This window comes from Eschrichtius robustus, chromosome 20, assembly GCF_028021215.1.
Source record: "Eschrichtius robustus isolate mEscRob2 chromosome 20, mEscRob2.pri, whole genome shotgun sequence".
NCBI classification, from domain to species: Eukaryota; Metazoa; Chordata; class Mammalia; order Artiodactyla; family Eschrichtiidae; genus Eschrichtius; species Eschrichtius robustus.
Window position 1 is genome coordinate 14,163,391 of NC_090843.1, and position 25,686 is coordinate 14,189,076.

The 25,686-nt window shown below is 42.8% G+C and overlaps 1 protein-coding gene across 1 annotated transcript; it reads left to right on the forward strand.

Annotated features, from left to right (window-relative positions):
* The first annotated feature begins 1,194 nt into the window (after nucleotides 1–1,194).
* KPNA2 (karyopherin subunit alpha 2) lies at nucleotides 1,195–12,073 on the forward strand. Its single transcript, XM_068531125.1, has 11 exons — nucleotides 1,195–1,312; nucleotides 2,668–2,765; nucleotides 2,917–3,054; nucleotides 5,167–5,255; nucleotides 6,090–6,358; nucleotides 6,622–6,716; nucleotides 6,813–7,076; nucleotides 7,268–7,501; nucleotides 8,165–8,347; nucleotides 10,145–10,294; nucleotides 11,722–12,073. Exons 2-11 carry the CDS (start codon nucleotides 2,691–2,693, stop codon nucleotides 11,812–11,814), a joined length of 1,590 nt encoding a protein of 529 aa, XP_068387226.1. The 5' UTR covers nucleotides 1,195–1,312; nucleotides 2,668–2,690; the 3' UTR covers nucleotides 11,815–12,073.
* Nucleotides 12,074–25,686: the final 13,613 nt, after the last annotated feature.

Here is a 25,686-nt window from a genome sequence, read left to right on the forward strand (position 1 = left end):
AGGATTGTGCTGACTGGTTAGGTGGGAGTAGAAAGCAACCTCCTATGACTCTCATAGCTGCTACACAATGAGTGAGGCTGGCAAAAATGCCTGCGAGAAGGGATGAAGTTCATTGTTTGAATTTATAGTAAAAAATAAGCTAATACAGCTTTTCTTAAAAATACCCTTTTCAGAATACAGAAAAGTTGCAAAAAGACAACAAAGTGGCCCATAATCCTGAGGTTCTGATAACCATCATTGATGCTTTTGTACGAGAAAATACAAACATTTTATTCAGAAATGTATAAAATATAGCATAGATCATTACTATAACAATTGACAAAATTTGAACACAGACTATAAATAAGTAATCACATCAAAGTTCAGTTGTCTTGAATTTGATGATTGTGGTGTGGTTATATAACAGAATTCCAGAATTCTTACCAGATACGAGCCGAAATATTTAGGTGTAAAGGGACATGATTTCTCAGACTTGCTCTCAAATGGTTCAAAAAGTAATATGTAAAAGCCGTGTATATATATATTTACATAGAGAAATAGTAAATGTGGCAGATGTTAACATTTGGCAAATATGGATAAAGATTTGCAGCTGTACTGTATTTGAAATTATTAGAAATAAGACTGGAGAAACAGGCATAATAAACCTTTTGTTACCATATCTGTGCCTTCTATGCAGTCTTTTATGACGCAAGTTAAACAACAACGTCAACACCACCTAAAAAAATGCAGCACATATCTGCCTTACCCCTCCCCTCCTTGATGGCCAGAAACCCCGACCAAGTTCCTTCTGAGTCCTATCAGGGGAAAAATGCATAGCAATATATTTCTATATCAAGATTTTGAAAGAGAATTATTTTGGGAATCATTTGTGGTACTTGTTTAAGGCAAACATCCAGGGAAACTACCATCCACCGTACAAGCGTAAACGCACTGCTAACAGGCAACGCTCCAGCCATGGCGGACTGGGAACTGGCTCTTCGCGCTGCGTGCCGGGATCTGGAGTCTTTCCCCTCCGAACTGCAAGGCGCTCTGGGATAGCCCGGCCTCTCCCTTATCTCGCGATGCTATCCTCTCTTCTTCGGGGCCCTCTGACTCCCTCCCCAACGTGTTTTTCAAATCCACCAATGGGCGCATAGCGTAAGCTCGAACCAGCCAATCGGAATGCGGGGCCACCGGGAAATTTAAATCGCGCCGGCCGGCTGCTCGAGCCACACCGTCCTCTGGCTGACCGTGGTGGACGTTTAGAGCGCAGTCGGTCCGCAGCCTGTGCGCCCCGCACCGCCTCCTGTGGAAGCTTGAGCCGGCTCTGTAGGTACGAACTGAGGCCGCAGCACGGCCCGAGCGGCAACGGCTGGCCCGCAAGGCCGCGCTCGGATTGCAGGCGGCGGGAGGGGAGGCCCGGGGTAGATGCCCGGCCTGGCTTTGGCCTCTCTGGTTGAGGAGGCCTCGGGGGCGTAGTTCGTTGACGAGACGGGCGTTGCACCATGCGAGTGCTTGGCTTTAGGGCTCGAGGCCTTGCGAACAGCCGCGATCGTCTTTGAGAGAGAATCAGAGTGAGGCCCGAGGAGGAAAGCCTCGGTAGGGGGCCCAGCGCCTCTGGCTCCTCCTCCGCCCGTTCCCGCTGCTGCTTCCCCGAAATGGGGTCGGGGGTGGGGGGTGGGGCAGGGGAAGGGACTGGAGATGGAGGTGGCAGTTGGAAGTTCTGAGCGTCTCTTAATACGTAGGCCCTGGTTTGGCTGTGTCACAATTTCGTAAAAGAACAGAATGGAATTAAAGATAGCCACTTGTAAGGAGGACGTTTACTTTTGTGCTCTTTTGGAGATTGCTCTTAAGTAGCTGAGTTTGAGTGAAGCACAGCTGATATCAGCCTAATTTAGTGGATTCGCTCAGAATTTCTGGAAATGAAAATATATGCGAGATGCTGAAGATGCAGAGCTGCGTCGCAGGTGTTCAGGGTGGGTGGGCAGGAAATTTTATGAAAGACTCCACAATGTAATGATAAATCCGATTTTTAAAAATTTTCAGACGTGGAGAATGTACCTGTTTTGGCCTTTTAAAGACAGTAGAGGCTCCAGAGGATCTGAATTTATGGCCCCTAGGACATAGATTTAAACTGTAACCTCATTTCCCCTACTTTGTCTTCAATTAACTATTTATGGGTCTAATATAGAGTTTAGAGGCACACTGTCCGGTGTGGTAGTCCCCAAACGCATGTGGCTAGTCTGAATTGAGTTATGCTGTAAGCTTAAAGTCCCCGCAAGATCTCGAAAAATTAGTATGAAAAAAGAATGTAAAATATCTCAGTAATTTTTTTGATGTAACGTGTTGAAATGAGAAAATACGTGTTGGGTTAAATAGAATATATTATTGAAGTTAATTCCATTTGCGTCTTTTTGCTTTCTTAAAAATGTGGCTACTAGGAAACTTAAATTTATGCAGCCCGCATTATATTTCTGGTGGACAGTACTGCTCCAGGAAGTCTCAGCCCTTCAGAGGGGAGGGGCCAAAGATCATTTGGCCAAAGCTGTTTAATAGTGCTGAAAAAGGAAGTTCCTCCTCTAATATAGAAATGTAGACTCAGTATGTGTTTGGTAATTCCATTAATGCTCATCTTATTGCAAATCAAAATGATAAAAGGGAAATTTTTTTCTCTCCCTCATCTTACAGCTTTCTCCCTTTGTCTGATAACCATGTCCACCAATGAGAATGCTAATTCACCAGCTGCCCGCCTTAACAGATTCAAGAACAAGGGGAAAGACAGTACAGTGAGTACCTTCTGTTGCTTTCCTATGATATTTTTTAAACGGGAATATATTTGGAAAGGGGGTCAAAATTTTGAGCGAATTTGAAAAAGTGCCCTCACTTGACAACAAAAACTGATGTAATAGGTGAGATGATATGTTGTCTTTTCTCAAGGAAATGAGGCGGCGCCGAATAGAAGTTAATGTGGAGCTCAGGAAAGCTAAGAAGGATGACCAGATGCTGAAAAGGAGAAATGTCAGCTCTTTTCCAGACGATGCTGCTTCTCCACTGCAGGAAAACCGCAACAACCAGGTAAGGATATTTTAGCTTGTGAATTACGGTAAACCCAGAAAAATCAATATGGGGCTTTTCTTAGAAATTTAAATAACATTCCTAGCTTTGTGGTTTTAACTATCAAATGTGAAGATCTGTTTTTGTGTGCTCCCAGTCAGTAATTCTGATGCGTTGTCTTTTTCCTGCCCACCCTACGTAATCTACTGAAGCTTATTCTAAGGTTGTCTTTAGCTCTGATCTCCCTTCAAGTTTCTCTGCATTTCCAGTTGCCAGCTCATACCTTGACCTGGCCGTTCAACTGTTAATTGAAAGTTAATCGTGTCCAGAACCATCTTATTTCTACCTCTTTCTTTCTCTTTCTCTTTTCCTTCCTCCCTTTCTTTCTTCTCTATTTTTTGTACTTGTCACCAGCTTTGTTCAGGTCTTTTTCCTCAGTACTGAAATACTTTCAGTAGTTTCCTAATTTTATCTTGCCCTTCATTCTGTGCCACATGCCACTTACCTAAAAATTTTCCTAAAATACTGCTTTAAACATCTTAGAAACTTTATGGTTTTAAATCCTTATTTTTTTAATGTTTTTTGTAAATTAGACCCATCTTAGATTTTCAAATTTATGTCTTTCATCTTTCAAAGATATTGGGCACTTTCCTAGTTTTTTTCACGTTATGCTTTACTTTAGCGCTCCGTATTTTATCAGTGTTTTTTTTTTTTTTTTATTGAATTCCACCTATGTGCTATTTCTCGAGTTTTATACTCAAATCCCATCTTCTCCTTTATAGCACTCTTTGGTTAGCCTAACAGGAAAAATGCTCCCTTCTCAGAATTCCTGTAGCACCCCATTCTGCACCAAAAAAGAAGAGTAAATTCTGTATAACACTATATACCTAAAACACTATATATATAGTGTTATACATACAGCCATTTATTATATGGTTGTTTACTTGTCACATTTTCCTTGTTAAGTTGTAAGCTTATAGGGAGAAAGGGACACTGTCTTTTTGAGCTAACTGTAGCATTGGTTCTCAAACCGACGCTACAGTTAACTCAAACCTGTGGTCACAACCTATACACATTTATATTTGCAACACTACTGTGGAAATGAATAGATAACAAACTTAGATATGAAAATTCCCAGCATACCTAAATACAAGTGATTTAGACTAAGATAGGAATAACCTTCACGGTGCTCAAATTCATTTTTTTAAAGTTGTTCACAGCTACTTTAGTGACTAAATGCTGGGATACTCCATTACTTGAGACTTTGTTTAAATTTATTTATTTTTTTATTTATGGTTGTGCTGGGTCTTCGTTTCTGTGCGAGGGCTTTCTCTAGTTGAGGCAAGCGGGGGCCACTCTTCATCGCGGTGCGCGGGCCTCTCACTGTGGGGGCCTCTCTTGTTGCGGGCCACAGGCTCCAGAGGCGCAGGCTCAGCAGCTGTGGCACACGGGCCTAGTTGCTCCGCGGCATATGGGATCTTCCCAGACCAGAGCTCGAACCCGTGTCCCCTGCATTGGCAGGCAGACTCCCAACCACTGCGCCACCAGGGAAGCCCGAGACTTTGTTTAATCATGACACCAAGTTTGAGAATTGTTCTACATATTAAAAATGAATATTTCATTAACAGGCAAATTTTAATGTAGGGCTAAACTCGTAGTAACTGATTATAAACTTAGGAATGTCTTCACGTTGGGATTTTATTGTTTGTATTTAATTCTTTTTTTAAAATAAATTTATTTATTTTATTTTATTTTTGGCTGCATTGGGTCTTCATTGCTGCACACGGGCTTTTCTGTGGTTGCAGCGAACAGGGGCTACTCTTCATTAGTGGTGCTCAGGCTTTTCACTGCAGTGGCTTCTCTTGTTGTGGAGCACGGGCTCTAGGCGCGTGGGCTTCAGTAGTTGTGGCACACGGGCTCAGTAGTTGTGGCACACGGGCTTTAGAGCACAGGCTCAGTAGTTGTGGCGCACAGGCTTAGTTGCTCCGCGGCATGTGGGATCTTCCCGGACCAGGGCTTGAATCCATGTCCCCTGCATTGGCAGGCAGATTCTTAACTACTACGCCACCAGGGAAGCCCTGTATTTAATCTTAAAAATGATAATTTGCAAAATTAATTCCACTCTTCTTGTAGGGCACTGTAAATTGGTCTGTTGATGACATTGTCAAAGGCATAAATAGCAACAATTTGGAAAGCCAGCTCCAAGCTACTCAAGCTGCTAGGTAAGTCTTGTCTGCTATAGCATGGGTAACCTAAGAAATCAGCCTTTTTACATTTTTTGGTGGGAAAGTGATGAGCAGGTGGTGTGGGTCAAGTAAAGGTTAAGCCAGGCCTAGGCCTATTTTCATTAGAATCTTCCCTTAGGAGGATGTAAAATTTTCTGTAATTCCGTCTACCTCCAGTGATAATCACTGTTAACCTTTTGGTGTACTTTTTAACAAAATTACAAAGTTTTTGTCACAGTGCCATTTCAAGTCAGTGTCAGGGAAAGGAGGAATTATTCAGGAAGTGGGATTAGCACATTTATTTAGAATGGTCCATCCATTTAGGAAATAAATATATGTAGACTCTTATCTCCCACCATACACAAATATTTGTGATATCCATAATAGAAAGGATTAATAATTTCTGTAGCTTGACAGTGTGGGGAAAAGCAAGTCCAGTTGACAAATGATCATGGAAAAGATGTTTAGCTTCACTAGTGGTCAGAGAAATGCAAATTAAATTAACAGAGTGCGATGCTATCAGATTGTCAAAGTTTTTAAAAAGTGGTAAGATCTAAAGTAGATTTCTGCAGAGATGCAGAGAGAAGGTTCTATATTATTGGTAATATCTCAGCTTTGGAAAAAAAGTAGTTTACGACGCAACTTGCGGTAGCGCCATGCAACCAGTCTGCTCAGCTCCTCTTAAATCCAGGATGTCTCAGCATTTAGTGCTTTACTGTAAAAGGTTGTTTAAAGTTCTAAACTCTTGAGTTGCATTTTAAATTGTTTTTTTATATGAACCTGTTTTGTTAATCACCTTCAACTTTTGTTTCTCTTTTTGCTTTCCCTTAGGAAACTGCTTTCCAGGGAAAAACAGCCCCCTATAGACAGCATAATCCGGGCTGGTTTGATTCCAAAATTTGTGTCCTTCTTGGGCAGAACTGATTGTAGTCCCATTCAGTTTGAATCTGCTTGGGCCCTCACTAACATTGCTTCCGGGACATCAGAACAGACCAAGGCTGTGGTAGATGGAGGTGCTATCCCAGCATTCATTTCTCTGTTGGCATCTCCCCACACTCACATCAGTGAACAAGCTGTATGGGCTCTAGGAAACATTGCAGGTACTTGGATTTAAAATTCTTTTGACTGAGTGTCTCCAGTCATACTGAGGTTGGTAGAAGAGCCTTGTCATAAGTAATAGTGACGTCTGTGTTGGGTTTTGAGCTTACTTGCTTCCAGTGCGTATAAGGGGTGGAAGTGGCATCTAATTTAAGGAATTTCTGAGAGTGTTTTCTTTGCGTCAAGACACTGGTGCACTCAGTCACTGAAATTGATGGTGCTAGACAAGTAGTTATGGTTAACTTTGCCTTTTTTTTTTTTAAAGGTGATGGCTCGGTTTTCCGAGACTTGGTTATCAAGTATGGTGCAGTTGACCCGCTGTTGGCACTTTTGGCGGTTCCTGATTTGTCATCTTTAGCAGTAAGTTACTTAACATACATCAAGTTATTCATTGATTATAATTTTCCCACCTTCTCAAAAAACAGAGCACTTCATTGCATTTTTCTTTTCCCCCAGTGTGGTTACTTACGTAATCTTACCTGGACACTTTCAAATCTTTGTCGCAACAAGAATCCTGCACCCCCCTTAGATGCTGTTGAACAAATTCTTCCTACTTTAGTTCGTCTCCTGCATCACGATGATCCAGAAGTTTTAGCTGATACCTGCTGGGCTATTTCCTACCTTACCGATGGTCCAAATGAACGGATTGAAATGGTTGTGAAAACTGGGGTTGTACCCCAACTTGTGAAGCTTTTAGGAGCTACTGAATTGCCAATTGTGGTAAGTGAACTTTCAGGTGAGAATATAAAGTATAAGGAGCATAATCAATTGGTACTAATATTGACATATTGTCTATTTTAGGCCATATAATAAGCCTCTTACTTGTCAAAACTTTTAGGGTATAGAGATTTTGAGCAGTGCTGGAAAAGATAAAAGATAACCGCCAGCGTCAACATTTTTTTCCTTTTCAGACTCCCGCGCTAAGAGCCATAGGGAATATTGTCACTGGGACAGATGAACAGACTCAGGTTGTAATAGATGCAGGAGCACTTGCCATCTTTCCCAGCCTGCTAACAAACTCCAAAACTAATATTCAGAAGGAAGCTACGTGGACAATGTCAAACATCACGGCTGGCCGCCAGGACCAGATACAGCAAGTTGTAAATCATGGATTAGTCCCATTCCTTGTTGGCGTTCTCTCTAAGGTAATGAAGTCTTAGGACTTAATAAGGGATTGTTAGTGTTTATGGACAGGCACTTGGTAGATTCTTTTTTTTTTTTTTTAAAGAGATATGCTCCCTGTACATTCACAGTAATTATTCTGGAATCTAGTCTTTGTTTTTTTTTTTTCAGATTCCTGGGGGATATTTTTCTTTCTTTTTTTTTTTTTTTTAATTTTTATTTATTTATTTATTTATGGCTGCGTTGGGTCTTCGTTTCTGTGCGAGGGCTTTCTCTTGTTGCGGCAAGTGGGGGCCACTCTTCATCGCGGTGCGCGGGCCTCTCACTATTGTGGCCTCTGTTGCGGAGCACAGGCTCCAGACGCGCAGGCTCAGTAATTGTGGCTCACGGGCCTAGTTGCTCTGCGGCATGTGGGATCTTCCCAGACCAGGGCTCGAACCCGTGTCCCCTGCATTGGCAGGCAGAGTCTCAACCACTGCGCCACCAGGGAAGCCCCACTTGGTAGATTCTTAATGTGCTAATGTTAAGTTCTACTTAACTGCCTTTGCTGAATTATAGTCATTTCTTTTACTTAAGCTTGGATAGGACCAGTTGGTAGTTTTAGTCACCGTTTTTCTGAAACAGTACTTTTGGAATCTTATTTTTATGACTATTCTGAAATAAACCTGTTTTCTTATGTTAATTAGGCCGACTTTAAGACACAAAAGGAAGCTGTGTGGGCTGTGACCAACTACACAAGCGGCGGAACAGTTGAGCAGATCGTATACCTTGTTCATTGTGGCATAATAGAACCGTTGATGAACCTCCTAACTGCGAAAGACACTAAAATTATTCTGGTTATTCTGGATGCCATCTCAAATATCTTTCAGGTAAGTCTTAAGAAGGTGGCATGTGTTTGAATTTGGACTTGATAATTGGTTTGCTATGTGGGTGATCGGGGTGGGGGCAGCTGAGCTTACTCAGGGGGCCACAGAATCAGAGAGACATTTATGGGGGCCACACTCTTGATAAAAGGTGTGACAAGGGATTGTAAGAGATACAAAGGAGATGACAGGTGCATGATGTCACCTGAATTGAGGTCAGGTACATATGTGGACACTATTCATACCTATTTATTTTGTCAAGAATTTTTAATTCCCCAGTTTCATACTGAATTTTGGTGAGATTAAATTTGAATGACCTAGTTAATTATATTTTTCTTCTGGTTCCGTTCCTAACTGATCCAAGCATGCTAGCACATGGCACTTGTCATAGTGTTTGGTGGTAGGTAGGTCTTACTCAACAACTTTAAACTTCAGATTATGGAAATTTGTACATGTCAAAGTTGAGTTTAGAGTAATGATCCGTAGTGTATCCATCACCTAGCGTAAATAATTGTCAACATTTGGCCTCTTTTTCTTTTTTTTTTTTTTTTTAATTTTATTTATTTATTTTTGGCTGTGTTGGGTCTTCGTTTCTGTGCGAGGGCTTTCTCTAGTTGCGCGGCAAGCGGGGGCCACTCTTCATCGCGGTGCGCGAGCCTCTCACTATCGCGGCCTCTCTTGTTGCGGAGCACAGGCTCCAGACGCGCAGGCTCAGTAGTTGTGGCTCACGGGCCCAGTTACTCCGCGGCATGTGGGATCTTCCCAGACCAGGGCTCGAACCCATGTCCCCTGCACTGGCAGGCGGATTCTCAACCACTGCACCACCAGGGAAGCCCTTGGCCTCTTTTTCTACTCACCTTACCTAAAATTTTATTTTTTTTAAATTTATTTATTTATTTATTTATTTTTGGCTGCATTGGGTCTTTGTTGCTGCGCGCGGGCTTTCTCTAGTTGCGACGAGCGGGGGCTACTCTTCGTTGGCAGTGCGCAGTCTTCTCATTGCGGTGGCTTCTCTTGTTGTGGAGCACGGGCTCTAGGCACGTGGGCTTCAGTAGTTGTGGCATGTGGGCTCAGTAATTGTGGCTCACGGGCTCTAGAGCGTAGGCTCAGTAGTTGTGGTGCACGGGCTTAGTTGCTCCACGGCATGTGGGATCTTCCCAGACCAGGGCTTAAACCCGTGTCCCCTGCATTGGCAGGCGGATTCTTAACCGCTGCGTCACCAGGGAAGCCCTACAATTTTATTTTGAAGCAAGTGAGTTATTTCATTTTTAAAAATTTATGTTTCTCCTAAAAGTTGAGAACTTTAAAACATATTTAGCCAGAATATCATTCTTACACCTAATAGGTTCTTGATATCATCAAATAATCTAGTCCAGGGAATTTGTTTTTACGTACCGTAGGCCATCTTTACTCTCGGACAATGGTTCTCTTCCTTGACTACATACATCTTGGGATTATCTGGGATGCTTTTACACTAGTGATTTCCTATTCCCATCACAGACCAATTGAACCTGGATATAGCGTCATTTTTAAAGTTGCCGAAAAGGTTGAGAACTATACTAAGATCTTTGTGGCTGAAGGCTGCAGAAGTAGTTGCTAAGAGCAAGTACAGGTCTGATTCCCTTGAATTTTTAAAAAATGTAAAATGTAGATAAAAATGGAGATAGTTTTATCTCATAGGATTGTGGAAGGAACTGTTGTGTTTATTTCTGTCTGATATATGTTGATAGTCAAACGTAGACATTGTTTTCTTCATTAAAACAGAACAAAGTTTAAGCTACTAAACTTGGAAATTTTTTTTAGGCTGCTGAAAAACTAGGTGAAACTGAGAAACTTAGTATAATGATTGAAGAATGTGGAGGTTTGGACAAAATTGAAGCTCTACAAAACCATGAAAATGAGTCTGTGTACAAAGCTTCATTAAACTTGATTGAGAAGTATTTCTCTGTGGAGGTGAGTAACCTGGTAATGTTAATAAGAACTGGGAAAATACACACTTAGGATTAAGCCCGTAAGATTTTTTTTTCCTCATACTTTTTTAACGAGCCCTGATAAATACAGTAAAATATCAGTGTAAGTAGGAGATAACATACATATTTGCTCCTCTAATGTTTGGCTTGATGATAATACCATCTTTGTAACTTGAGATATTAAAAAGTCACCAATTTACTTTCGAATGAAGAGCCTCACGAATCTTAGAATATCTTTTTTTTGTTGTTGTTGAATTTATTTATTTGGTTGTGCCGGGTCTTAGTGGCGGCATGCTTGTGGGCTCTAGTTCCCTGACCAGGGATCGAACCTGGGCACCCTGCATTGGGAGCGCAGAGTCTTAACCACTGCGCCACCAGGGAAGTCCCATGAATCTTGGAATATCTTGAGACTGAGTTTGTGTAGGAGTTGGAGAAGTAGGCCGACCCCACAGCCATCCTCTGGCCTAATCGGTTTTGCTCTTGCCTACTGAAAAGTGACAGGTTAAAAAAAATCTCTATTTTTCTGTTAATTGTAGAAGCTTTCTTTAAAAATTTTTTTCTTTTAATATTATAATTTTTTATTGAAATATTGTTGATTTACAATGTTGTGTTAATTACTGCTGTACAGCAAAGTGATTCAGTTATACATATATATATACTTTTTTGTATATATTCTTTTCCACTATGGTTTATCATAGGATATTGACTATAGTTCTCTGTGCTGTACAGTAGGAACTTCTTGTTTATCCATTCTATGTATAATAGCTTACACTTAACGCCAACCTCTCACTCCATCCTTCCCCCTTCCCCTCCCCCTTGGCAACCACCAGTCTGTTCTTGATGTCTGTGATTCTGTTTCACAGATAGGTTCATTTGTGTCGTAGTTTAGATTCCACATGTAAGTAATATCATACGGTATTTGTCTTTCTGACTTATTTCACTTAGTATGATAATCTCTAGTTGTATCCATGTTGTTGTAGCATTTCTTAACCCATTCAGAACCTTCCCCTCTCAGGCAAGTTTCAGTAGCCCTCCCTCCACTATTTGAGATATTGAAGTGTGTTTCAGGATTAAAGGTGAAATACACAAATGAAGACTTTAAGAGTGAATACCTTATAGGCATTATGTTAGGTGAAATGAGTCAGACAGAGGAAGACAAATACCATAAGATCTCTCTTATATGTGGAATGTTAAAAAACACACACACACACACAAGCTCATAGATACAGAGAACAGATTGGTGGTTGCCAGAGGCGGGAGAAATGAGTAAACTTTTTGTTGTTTTTGTTTTTAGCCTAAATAAATTGAGATAAAAGAAGAAAAAAGAGTAAATACAGACTTCTAGGCAGCTACCTCTTAGAAATGTGCCATATTTATGGGATTATATTGTTTGTTTTTAAATACTTCCAGGAAGAGGAAGATCAAAATGTTGTGCCAGAAACTACCTCTGAAGGGTATACATTCCAAGTTCAGGATGGCACTGCTGGGACCTTCAACTTTTAGATCGTACATCTGAGGCATAAAGTTGTTTGTTGTGTACTATGTTTGGTAGAAGTTTGTCTTACTGTTTCTCTACTAAGAACTCTTTACACGTGGTTTGTTATTGTAGCACTTTTTACAAAGAAACTATACTTGAACAGTTCCAAACTGTACATACTGTATGAAGCCTCTCCTCTCAATGGGTTTCTTATGTCTATGTGGAATTTCATACCTTGCAGTGTCCTGTAAATAAAGATTAGATTCCACCCTTTTCTTTACGTCACCATGCCGATGTGTTACTTTCTCATTTAGAGCTCCTAAAGGCTGCAAATGAAGGGGAGCTGAATTGAACGGATGTGACTCTAACCAGGGGTGTAGTTTTGGTTGCAGACATCATTTAATGTAAGGTTTGTTATGTCATCAAGGATACAAGATTGATAACTCCCTGCCCACTTCTGAATTCTGGCTTTGCTCCAGGCTGCTTCCCCTCTTGGTTGGTGAAAATGGCCATTGGCACTTCCAGTCTTCACATCCATTTCACACCAGTCAGAAAAATTTTTTTCACAAGTTTTCACCAAAGAACAAATAAAATTTCGCAGAAGCCCTCAGCCAATGTCTTTTCAAGGCTTACTGGCCAGGGAGATGGGATAAAAATCTTAAATTTAATCATAAATTTCTCCTGGAGCTACAAGTGGAATTCATTCCTCCGAAACTTCAAGGCTGAAAGTGGTTTCAAGGCTGCACCTTGGCATCAACAACTGGGAAAGTTTAATTGGTAAGGGGTGGGGTTGAAATAGTGTACTTAAGTTTTTAATTTAATCCCCAGGTGTTCCATCTGTGCAGCCTGGGTTGTGAAAGCCACTACTTGAAGGAGTTGCTATGCTGTTAGCAGAAAAGGAAGGGGTCGGGGGGTGGAGTGTTAGCTACAGTATCCCAGAAGTCTCAGGAAAACGAAATGCATCTTTAAAGTACAACTGTTAGTTTCTGCCTTTTTTTTTTTTAAATTTATTTTTGGCTGCTTTTTTGACTGGTGGAAAAGTGATGAGCAAAGCCTCCACTGCCATTTCCCACCACAGAAGATAAAAACTGGGACTTCCCTGGTGGCGCAGTGGTTAAGAATCTGCCTGCCAATGCAGGGAACACGGGTTCGAGCCCTGGTCTGGGAAGATCCCACATACCGCGGAGCAACGAAGCCCGTGTGCCACAACTACTGAGCCTGCACTCTAGAGCCCGCGACCCAGAACTACTGAAGCCCACGTGCCTAGAGTCTGCTCTGCAACAAGAGAAGCCACTGCAGTGAGAAGCCCACGCACCGCAACGAAGAGTAGCCCCTGGTCTCTGCAACTACAGAAAGCCTGCGTGCAGCAATGAAGACCCAACGCAGCCAAAAATAAATAAATAAAATAAATTTTTTAAAAAAGCGGGGCGGGGGGGGGCGGCTGGGGGGGAGGAGAGAAGTAACCAGACTGCGGCTCTGCAGCCTGTCCTCCCTTCCCTGCCTGCCTCATGCTCCACTCCCCTTCTTCCCTCCCCTTTCCCCAGCATAAGTCCCTTCTTGGTTGCTGCATCCAGAAGTCTTTCACTTGAGAAAATGTGGAAGTAAACCTGGACATCCTAGGCTTTTGCTTTAAGGTAGGTGGAGCTTTATGGCTTTAAAGGGACTAGTGTAATACACACTTTGATAAGAGTGCAAGGCCTGGATTTGTTAGCGTAAAGGCGTGACTCTGAAGTAATGGACAGGAAGCAGCTGATTTCTAAAAATACATTTTCATATTTTAGATAAAATTCTTAACATAACTAGTTTCCTTGGAGTTAAAATCCAGAGAGGCATTTGTATGTTTTTATTGAACTTAACTGGATAAAATCTTAGATATTTTTTGAGGTTTTATATTCAGCTTGATTTTAAAAAGTGATAAAACACTCTATAGCCACCAACTTTTCCCTCTTTCGTAAAATGATAATGTCTAAATTACTTTTATTAACGCACTACATTTTCAAGCTAGCAGTTTTAAATCTCATCTAAGGTTTTAATAAATTATCTTTGCCTATAACTGATTTTTGTATTAGTTGTAAGTAAGGGTGGGAAGGTAACACAAAATTTTAGTGAAATATAAAAGTAAAAACTGCAGACACTTATTTTGCTTGCTGCAAAAATCTTTAAAAAGTTAACATTATCGGGACTTCCCTGGTGGTCCAGTGGTTAACACTATGTGCTTCCAATGCAGGGGGCTGTGGGTTCGATCCCTGGTTGGGGAGTTAAGATCCCACATGCCACGCAGCCGAAAAAAAAAAGTTAACATTATCATTAAAAGATTGAACGTCAGTGCTAAATATTTCCCGGAGTATTGATTCTTTTTTTTTTTTTTTTTTCTTGACTGTGTTGGGTCTTCTTTGCTGCGCACGGGCTTTCTCTAGTTGTGGCAAACGGGGACTACTCTTCGTTGCGGTGCACGGGCTTCTCATTGCGGTGGCTTCTCTTGTTGTGGAGCACGGGCTCTAGGTGCGCAGGCTTCAGTAATTGTGGCACGCAGGCTCAGTAGTCGTGGCTCGCGGGCTCTAGAAAGCAGGCTCAGTAGTTGTGGCTCACAGGCTTATTTGCTCCGCGGCATGTGGGATCTTCCCGGACCAGGGCTCGAACCCATGTGCCCTTCACTGGCAGGCGGATTCTTAACCACTGTGCCACCAGGGAAGTCCCTGATTCTTTAAATTGCTACATTGTATCTTGGCTTTAAATCCTATCAAGCAACTTAACTATTTTTAGAATTAAGGTAGGAAATAAACATTCCTTTTCTTACCCATGTTTGATTTTTTTCCCTCCCTCTCTTCAGCCTTTCTGTGGCTGCATCACTGAAAAGAAATTCTGGATAATTTCTTGTTACAGTAAATCCTCATTGTTAAATAGGATTTTTGCTTCAGCATTAGGCCTCTAAAACTGCTCTTGTTTATTCATTTATTTATTTTTTTGAGCTTCCCAGAACCAAGAATTAAAACCAAAATTGTGGTCACCAAAGTGGCAGGTTCCTTTCCATTCTAAATAGCAGTGGAAGCAAAGTCTTCAGTTTTGTTTGTATGGGCAGTTGGAAACCTTGTGAGCTACAGGACCCCAAGTTCAGAAGGCCATTAAGGAAAGTGTAGCTGGCCACTCCTTCCCTCCCTCCACCCTTGCTGAAGCTTGCCAAGACCCAGCTGGCTGATTTTGCAAAGCCCTTGAAATATGTCATTAATGGTGCTTTCTTTTGAGGTTGGGCTGTTGACCTAATTTGTGATTAACAAAACCTGGCCAAATCATGCGGTGCTCCCCTCCCCCAAGGGAAAGTGTTCGTGAAAAGCGTTTTAGTAACATCGCTGGTTTAACTTTCGTAACCCCAGCTAATAAAGATGATAAAAAACACTCAAGCTATCAAGTAGGGCTTTTTGAGGGCAGAAGAGCAATTTAATTTTGAGCACTTGTATGTTAAATGGCATGTTTTGGGCATAGTTTGAAAGCATAATTCTGGTGTCCACAAATGCCCGGTTCCTCCTAAATATTTGGGACAGTTTCATAACACTGTGTAGGAGTTGTACTCACCAAACCCTCTTAAATTGATCAGTTTGTTCATTCCTCCCACGCTTTTCACAATCAAAAATGTCTTTCCCTGTCCTAGTTTGGAGAGGTAGTGCTATGGAATGGACTAGTAATTAGGAGCCAGATCAGCCTGAGTTCAAAATCTGTCTCTACTATATTTTAGTGAGTGAGTGACCTTTGGGCTGTTAAAGTAGCACAATCTCTGATGTACAATATAAGTACAGGTACTAATTACTATATAGTATTAATATCCTAGCTAAGTATTGTAGTCATAGAACAGCTATTCCCAACCTTTTAACAGCAAAGTTTTCCTTCAGTTCTTCCACAGACCTCTATTTTGGCACATTTTATCTCCTAGACTAAGTTTGTTATTACTCTCCCTTTTTTTCCCCCCCTCTTATCAGTCACAGATATACCTCAACATGAGACATTACATGGCTTGTTTCTATACTCAATGGTAGGAGTCTATCCCAACGTTGGATGTTCTGTCAGCCTTTAGGTTTGTTACAGGCTTGCCAGAGCTTTCCAAACTGGAACTGGCCCAAGGCTCACCAGCTTTTTCCGGGATGCCCTTTGCAGCTAAACCCTGCAAGAGCTCTGCGTTCTCTTCCTGGGCCCCGCCCCCATTCCCCTTTCTCTGAATTCTGTTGAGCAGTGTATTTGGGGCACCTCCTCATCTGTTGTCTCACCAGCCATGAGAACAGCCCCATCTGAGCCACCCAAGCCAACTTGGTGATGGTTTGCTTAGAAACTTGTCAGTATAGACAACAAATCGGCCTTTATTTAAGAGTGATATAAAGTTCCTTAAGTGAGCAAACATTTCACAGTGAGAGAGCCAAACAAAGCTGTATTTTCTCCTCTGAAAAAGGTTGAATGTTTAGCACTTGAACAGGTTCAGCTAGAGATATTGGAAGCTTAGCCACAAACACAAGGGAACTTGAGGAAGGATTGGATGAATCAGAAAACTTTGAATTCATTCTAAATGAATGAAAAGTTGAAGGATAATATAAATATCTAAGTATCAGAAGGCTGTTCTGATTGTAGCTACGAAAGACACATGATTTTTTAGCAAAACTGTTGGACAACAGGAGAAATGTGGAAAAACACGTAAAAATGAGAAGACCTTTTCAAACTCTTTGGCTTGGACCAAACTTTTAGGTGACCAGAGACTATCCCCGCACTACATTTTTGCCCATCTTTTCAGCCAATGTCTCTGTCATTCCAAGGAAACATTAACTTAGGGAATATGAAACTTCTTTCTTTTCTTTCTTTTTGGTAACTTTGTAAAATAACTTTCCCTAGTTACAGAACTAATCCTAATTTTGGAAAACTTAAAAAATACAACACCACAAAGATTAAAATAGCCTAAAGCCCCACCATTGGATTGTATATTTTTTCATAGATAGGAATTCTTTTTTTTCAAGTTATTTTAAATTTTATTAAAAAAGAATACAAGGAAAAAATTTAACCACAAGGCATTTACTTAAACACATGAACAGTATTGGATTTTTTTTTAATTGAGGTACAGTTGATTTACAATATTAGTTTCAGGTGTACAACTAATTGTACAATAGTGATTCAAAATTTTTATAGATTATACTCCATTTATAGTTATTATAAAATATTGGCTATATTCCCTGTGCTCTACAATATATCCTTGTAGCTTATTTGTTTTATACATAGTAGATTGTAGAGATAGAAATTTTTAATGTGAATAACCTGAGATCCAGGATACACCTTAAGGGGCCCATGAACCCCTGAAATCGTATGCAAAGTTTACTGTTAGATACGTGAGTATGAGCTTTTCTGAGAAAGGGGCTCATGCGCTGATGAAAATTAGGTTCTTAAAGGTGTAGCCACCTTCAAAGTATTAGAAACTTCAGGTGTAGATCTTTCCAATTTATTTTCTACACATTTGAGGCATGCTTTATGTTCTTTAACGTCACCATCTGAGCCCGCTTCACGCAGTCCTTTAAGACCTCAGGCCAAGAATTTAGCTGTAATTTGACTAAAGAACTCAGGTTGAACGGGAGTTTTAACGGCTGTCCCTAGAAGATGGCATTTGGTGGACATTCATTCCAAAAGCATGATGAAGCACACGAAGAATGTGGTGCCTTTGTCCCCGGAAAGAGAAGATGGCAGGGGTTTGTATTTCTCTCTTTGGCCTCAAGTTTGGCTTCCCTGGAGGCCCCCGAGGGTGGGCGGTAACAAAAATACTGTTTGGCTCCCCATCCTCCTGCTGACAGCCAGGTCTCCGAGAGGCAAACCACACACTTCCCAGGGTTGGATGCTGAGCATGGCTGCCGCAGGGGAAATGGTTCCTAACTGTTCTTAAGGAAGCAGGGAACTTGCCTGGCCTTCACCAGCATAATCAGATCTGTCATTCTCTTCGGAAATTGGCTTTCTTTCTAGGCCATGTGCTTTGCTCTGGATGTAACGACTGCCATTTCCCCCTGGTATTTCTGCTGTGGTAATCATGCTTGCCCTTCTCCTAGGAGGCTGGGGGAATTTGCTAGCCAAAGTCACAGCTGGCTCCCAGATGGCTCTCTGTCCCGTGACCTCACCAACATCCCAACATCGATTTGCTTGGGAGGCTTAAACTTGGCTTGGGGGGCAGCATGCCTGTGGACCCCCACCCTGAGAGATTTATGGGCTCAAGCCTTGGAGAGAGCAAATCTCTAGAGGTGGGATGGGACTAATCAGTTTCCTTTTGTTGCACATTCTAGAATTCTGCCTAAAACAGAAGAGGTTGACCTCATTCTTACCCCACCCTGGAGATTAAGTGGGGGTAACTAGATAACTAGCGAGCTATTACTGATGAAGCTAAATTACCCGGCAAAGAAAGTTTCTCTCTGTCTCCACACACACACACACACACACACACACACACACACATGCTAAGAGACATACACTGAGTATGACATCAAAATGATCTAACAAGATTGCTATCTCCAGTTCCCAGAATGAGAGTATCCATCCCATTCAGGTGGAAATGAGCAACAGAGCCCAAATAGTTTCTTGTTGCAAAGAAATTCTTCGGGGTCTATTTCCTGGAGATAATGTAGAGAATGCTAGCAGGTTTCTAACATACTTCAGCTGTTCAGGAAATACTTTAAATAATTTCCTGCTCTAGAGAATAGGAGGCGGGCCAGAAAGTTGGAAAGTATTACTCTCTTTCTTTATGGTCTCAAATGCACTTCCCAAGGACGCCTTCACTATTCACACACATGCTCCTATGAGCTCTTTTCTGGCTTACCCCGGCCTTTTTATGTGGGAATGTTCTTTTAAAGAGTGTGGCGAGAATCCCAGTAACTTGGACTTCCCATAGCATCCTGGCCTGAGCTTCCTAAGGAACTTGACAAATATGAACTAATTAAGCTTGGAAAGCCCCATGAGAGTCCTCCCAGCCGTTGTTGACATGCGGCCAGCTCTGAGGTGGAGCCGACGCTGTTTTTGCCCTGCACAGCAACAATTCAAACAGTGGAGAGCAAGGAAAGCCAACTGCCAAATGCAACTGGAGCTACAAGGAAGCAGCAAGTTAGGCAGTATGTAATTAATTGCCTCCTTGATTTGCTTTCTGTTGCATTCAGTGGGGTTCAAATACTGGTGTTGAAATTGGGTCATTTAGACTTTTGAGGTAGATTTCAGGTAATTGCAAAAAAATTTAACAAGTCTAAGGTGAATTTTTATCTAAAGCAGTGTTTCTCAATCAAAGGTGATTTTGCAACCCCCAAGGGGATGTTTGACAATCTGGAGACGTTCAGGGTTGTCGCATCCTGGGGAAAGGGACGCCACTGGCATCTGAGTGTGTAGACGTCAGGAATCCTGCTGAATGTACTATAATGCACAGAAAAGACCCCCCGCAATAAAGAATCTTGTCCAAATGTCAATAAAGATCTTGTCCAAAATGTCGATAGTGCTAGGTTGAAAAACCCTGGTCTAAAGGTTCAAAGTGACTCAGTGTTGGCTTGTGTCCTCCCTCTTAGCCATATATCTTACACTGGTGATCTTTCAGCCCATTCAGGTCTAGGTGTAAGCTCCTGGAAGCACCCTGGGTTCCTGGGCTCAGCCCTGCGGGTGATGACAATCTCCCAAACCATGGGGTGTTGAAGACGCACCTCTCACCACACCTAGGTGCCCTGGGAATCAAGTGCATTGTGCATCTTGTGAGCGATCTTTGTGGAAAAGGAACCACTTTTTGCACGGTTCCCGGTCGGGCCCCAGAGCTTTGAGGTCCTGTTTTTCGTGCAGTGAATGAGCTGCTCTGTTTCTCCGACAGGGCCTATTCAGCAAGCAGCTATTTCTTTTCTCCTTCCTCAAGGCCCAGCTGCCAGGGAGACCCCAGGCTGTCACCGTTTGTCCCACCTTCAGCAAGAGACAGCCACAGGGAAATTCAGCCAATAGACAGAGACCAGGAATTTTACTTCAATCTTTCTTTTTGGCAAACTTAAAAACTGGGGAATTCCCTGGTGGTCCAGTGGTTAGGACTCTGCGTTTTCACTGCCGAGGGCGCGGGTTTGATCCCTGGTCAGGGAACTAAGATCCCACCAGCTGCACAGCACAGCCAAAAAAACCCCCAAAACCCCAAAGCAAACAAACAAAAAACCCTTAAAAACTGTCCTTCATGGAGAAAACCTGAGAAACCTTCCCCTCACCCAGGGAGCCCCCTGGACGTCCCCACGTGGTCCCTCCCTTCTCTCTGCTGCCCCCTTTGGCCTCCTCCTCCTGCCGCCCTCACCAAGCTGTGTCTACCTTGTTCCTTGGGGGAAGGGTGTCCCCTCCATCCTGCTGCCCATGGGCAGCCTGAGGGCAGCGTCCAAGTCTTGGTGTCCCGTGGGTTCCCCCAGGGCCCAGCCCTGGGCACTGGCCCACCCAACACCCCAGGTGGACATTTAAAGGCAGCAAGTCCAGTCAGATCTCACCAGATGGGTGCTATGGATGCCCGAAAACTTGCTCCAAAAGCCAGGCAGCCTACGGCTTCAGGGCCCATGGTGGATCATCTGCTCTTTTTCAATCGAGTCAGAAGGGCTATTAAAGTGACCGGACAACTGTCTTAGTCTCCTAGAGCTGCAGTAACAGAATACCACAAACTGGGGGGCTTAAAGAACAGAAATTTATTGTCTCAAGTTCTGGAGGCCACGAGTCTGAGGTCAAGGTGTCAGCAGGGTTGGTTCCTTCTGAGGAATGTGAGGGAAGGGTCTGTAACAAACCTCTGTCCTTGGCTTGTAGGTGGATGGCGTCTTCTCCCTGCCTTCCTTCGCGTCCTTGTCCCTCGACGCGTGCCTGTCCCTGTGTCCAAATTTCCCTTTTTAAAAGGACTCCATTCGGGAATTCCCTGGTGGTCCAGTGGTTAGGACTCGGTGCTTTCACTGCCAAGGGCCTGGGTTCAATCCCTGCTTGGGGAACTAGGATCCCACAAGCTGTGCAGAGTGGCCAAAAAAAAAAAGTAAATAAAATTTAAAAAAAAATAAAATAAAAGAACTCCATTCATATTGGATTAGTGCTCACTCTAGCAACCTCAGTTTAACCTGATTACCTCTGTAAAGACCGTATTTCCAAATAAAGTCACATTCTGAGGTCCTGGGGGTTAGAACTTCAACATATCTCTTTTTTTTTTGAGGGGAAACTATTCAATCCATAACAACAACCAAATGCAGTCCCTGATCTGGGACTGGATCCTTGACTGGGGGAAAAATTACATTACATTGATTATTGAGGCCATTGGCAGCGTTTGAATATGGCCTCCCGGATGGATGACGCTGCACTGCAGGATGGAAACAGCACAGAGGCAGGGCAGCGCGTGGCCGTGGAGGGCAGAGATGGGCCGGGATGTGGACAGTAGAGGCAGAGACTCTGTCTCTCGAGGTAGAACGGGGAAAAAGAAGAACACGAAACCAATTTGCCTTTAAAAGGTAAAACTCAAGCCGGTGGCAATGAGAAGGACATGCTCCCTTTCTTCTCCCTGTCTCCCTAACAGAGAGTAAAACTGGAACAGCAAGTACCCCTCCAGTTCATGCAGCGGCCAGAGGGACTTGTTTTCTGTTTGTTTTTTGGCTGAGACGCCTGGCTTGTGGGATCTTAGTTCCCCGACCAGGGATCGAACCAGGGCCCTTGGCAGTGAAAGCCTGCAACCTAATCACTGGACCACCAGGGAGTCCCCGGGACTTGTTTTTTGGCGAAACTTGCTCACTCTTACAACAACTTCCCCTGGATTTCTCCTTTTCATTTGTCTTTTTTTAATTTACTTTTTTTTGGGGGGGGGGGGAGGGGGGGTGCTGTGACACACGGCTTGAGGGATCTTAATTCCCCAAGCAGGGATTGAACCCGGGCCCTCAGCAGTGAGAGCTCGGAGTCCTAACCACTGGACTAACCTGGGAATTCCCATGACTTTTTAAAAATTTACTTTTTATTTTATATTGGAGTACAGTTGATTTACAATGTTGTGTTAGTTTCAGGTGTACAGCAAAGTGATTCAGTTATACATACACGTATATCCATTCTTTTTCAGATTCTTTTCCCATATAGGTTATTACAGAGTATTGGGGAGAGTTCCCTGTGCTATACAGTAGGTCCTCATTGGTTATCTATTTTATTTTATTTATTTATTTATTTATTTATGGCTGCGTTGGGTCTTCGTTGCTGCGCGCGGGCTTTCTCTAGTTGCGGCGGGCGGGGTCTACTCTTCATTGTGGTGCACGGGCTTCTCACTGCGGTAGCTTCTCTTGTTGCGGAGCATGGGCTCTAGGCGCGCGGGCTTCAGTAGTTGAGGCTCACGGGCTCTAGAGCGCAGGCTCAGTAGTTGTGGCACACGGGCTTAGTCGCTCCGCGGCATGTGGGATCTTCCCGGACCAGGGCTCGAACCCGTGTCCCCTGCATTGGCAGGCGGATTCTTAAGCACTGCGCCACCAGGGAAGTCCTATCTATTTTATATATAATAGTGTGTATATGTTAATCCCAACCTTCTAATTTATCGGCCCCCCCACCTTTCCCTTTTGGTAATCATAAGTTTGTTTTTGAAGTCTGTGAGTCTGTTTCTGTTTTGTAGATAAATTCATTTGTATCATTTTTTTTTTTTAGATTCCACATATAGGTGATGTCATATGATATTGGTCTGTCTCTGTCTGACTTACTTCACTTAGTATGATAATCTCTAGGTCCATCCATGTTGCTGCAAATGGCATTTTTTCATTTTTTTAAGGCTGAGTAATATTCCGTTGTATATATGTAGCACATCTGCTTCTTCTTTTTTTTTTGGCTGCACTGTGCAGCCTGTGGGATCTTAGTTCCTGGACCAGGGATCGAACCCACACCCGCTTCAGTGGAAGCGCGGAGTCTTAACCACTGGACCGCCAGGGAAGTCCCTGTACCACATCTTCTTTATCCATTCATCTGTCGATGGACATTAGGTTGCTTCGTTTGTCTTTATTTGATTTTATTGAGGTAAATATACCCACAGTAATGTGTGTTAAATACTCTAATCTTAAGCGTATAGCTCAATGCATTTTTACCTATGGACACACCCAGGTAACCACCATCTGGATCAAGATATGGGACATTTCTGGGACCCCAGAAGGTTCCTTCAGGCCCCTCTCCAGTCAATCACCTACTAATCTTTCCCTCAACCCTCCCCTCCATAACCTTAGCCCCTAGTCCCCACTCCCCAGCTGCCAGAAGTAACCACCAATCTGACTTCAGCCACAGAGGGGTCTTTTAAAAACACAAATCAAATCCTATCATGCCTCCATTTCATACTTTCCGATGGCTTCACATCACACTTAGAATAAAACCCACTGCAGCCTACAAGGCCTTCTGTGAACTAGCTGCCATCGGGCACCCACCCCTCTGACCTCATCTCTCACACTTTCCCAAGCTCACTGTGCTCCAGCTACACTGGCCTTGCCTCTATTCCTCAAACTGTAACCTTGCTGCTGCCACAGGGCCTTTGCTTGTGCTGTTCCCTCTTGCTGAGGTAGTCTCCCCACACATCTCCATGTGACTCATTCTTCTCATCCTTAGGTCTTGCCTCAAATGTTACCTCTTCCTAAAACCTTCATGACATCACCCCTTTCCCTAATCACTATCCCTTTACTTTGTTTGCAGTGCTTTTATTTCCCCAAAAAAGCATTGCTTATAGGCCCAAGAACCCTAAAATCTCAGTGGCTTAACACAAAGAGGTTAGTTCTTGCTCACATCACATTCTGATGCAGGTTCGTGTGTCTGTGTGTGGGGCGGGGGTGGGGGGGCTCTGCTCCACATGCTCATTCAGGGACTCAGGTTTCTTCCATCCACAAATGGCTCTGTCATTTTCTAGGGGTTTAGTATCTGACCAACCATACAGGGAAGATAGACAGAGCATGGACGACCACAGCTGTGTTCTTAGGAACCAGGCCTGGAAATCACATACATCACTTCTGCCCACATTTCACCAGCCAGAACTGTTCCGTGATTCTGCCTAACTTCCCAGGAGGCCAGGAAGTGTAGTTCAGTGGTGTGTCCAGGAAGAGGAGGACTTGGATATTTGTGTGTACAGGGTTTTACCTTGTCTGCTGCACTAATCACAGTACCCAGAACAGTGGCAGGCATATGATATGCATAAAACAGTCATTCACACTGAATGCACACACACACACACACACACACGCACACACTTACTTTCCCAATAGATGGGCACAGAGTGCCTTCATGATGGTACCAGTGAAAACTCAGAAAACTGGGACAACAATTTGGGAGAAATGAAGAGAAGGCACATATCAGTCATGGAATTAGATCCGCAAGGGAGAGAAGAGACTAATTCCACCTCCTCTTTCTCAAATGGGTAAGCCGAGGCGCAGAGAAGGGGAATGATACGTCCCAGGTGGCATCACCTCCCTCACTCTTTTCTTTGCCCTTTTCTTGGGCTGCTTTTCTGTCACCCTCCACATTACCTGGTAAATAGTAAAGAACCAAATAGCTAATCAAGCCTTAATTCAATCCATCTCACACAGACCCCGTCGGCTCTGTTCTAATCTTCTACACGTTTGCTCCTAATCCCACCAGATACATCAAACCAGCCCCACCCACCAGGACCCTCCTCCCCCGCCACCCCAAGCCTCACCCACCGTAGCGCGAAACCAGCCTCCGAGGCCAAAAACTTTTGCTTTAAACGTTAAAAGTTTTAGCAGGAGGAAAATAAACCTGCCTCCCTGCCATCTGGAGGTATCTGAAACACCGATGTGAAGAACAAGATGTTTCTAAAACTTCGGAGATGTAACCTACCCCAGATCCAGAGTTGACAGTGAGTGAATTCTTTTGGTTTCACGTAGGAGGGTGAGAAAAAGATGCTTTCCTTACGATGGCCTAGAGTCAGAGAAAGTGGAAGTTATTGGTTTAAAAAAACTCAAACCAATGTATTTTTTTCTCCTGGTGGATTAATATTTTATGCGTGTTGAAAATGTAAACACAAGGTGTAGGGCTTGTTATGAGAAGCAACAGGGGGGCACTGAGTTCTGTGTGTTATCGGGTAGGGAGGGATTTGTGAAAGCTGGTGGCTTCCTCCTGACTGGAAAACCCACCACAGGGAGGCAGTAGAGCCTAGTGGTTAAGAGTGTGGGCTCTGGAATCAGACAGATTTGAGTTTGAATTCTGACTCTGGCACTGCATAGCTGTGTGACCTCCAGAAAGTTACTTAACTGCTCTGTGCCTCACCTTCCAAGTCAGCCAATTGGGGATGAAACTAGTATCAAACTCCTAGGGATGTTTTAAGGGTGAATAGATAAACAACTAAACAAGTAAGCTCTCAATTAGTGTTAATTTAACAAAGCAGGAGTTTAAGGATGGAGGGAGACAAATTTCAGACAGGTAGATAAGTGAATAGATTTTTTTGAGAGCACAATATATTTAAGGCTGTGCAAAATGATCTAAACAGTTACTCAAAGAACCTGTCCCCAATCCTCACCTACAATCACATCCCACTGTAATCATGAAGCAAATTTCAACAGCTGCTTCAGAGAAAACTTGGCAGCCCTCCACAAAGTTATTCCTCTAGCTCTTTCTTGTCATGCAAAGGCTGTGTAATTTGTTCCATTTCGCTTTTGAGTGCGACAGGCTTTCTCTTAGCCTTTGGTTGAGTGTATACACACACATGGAAATGATGTATATTCTAGAATTATTTTGTTAATATATAATAATTGTATTATGGAATAGAGTATGCAATTATATTTTAAAATTATATATAAAATTTATCTTTGGTTTTTTATTTTGAGGTTTTTTTAACTTAGGATTTCACAGAGATGGGGAAGGCTGCTTCTTCTGCTGTTTTTCTTGTTTCAAGGTTTCAAATAAGAGCTTAAAGC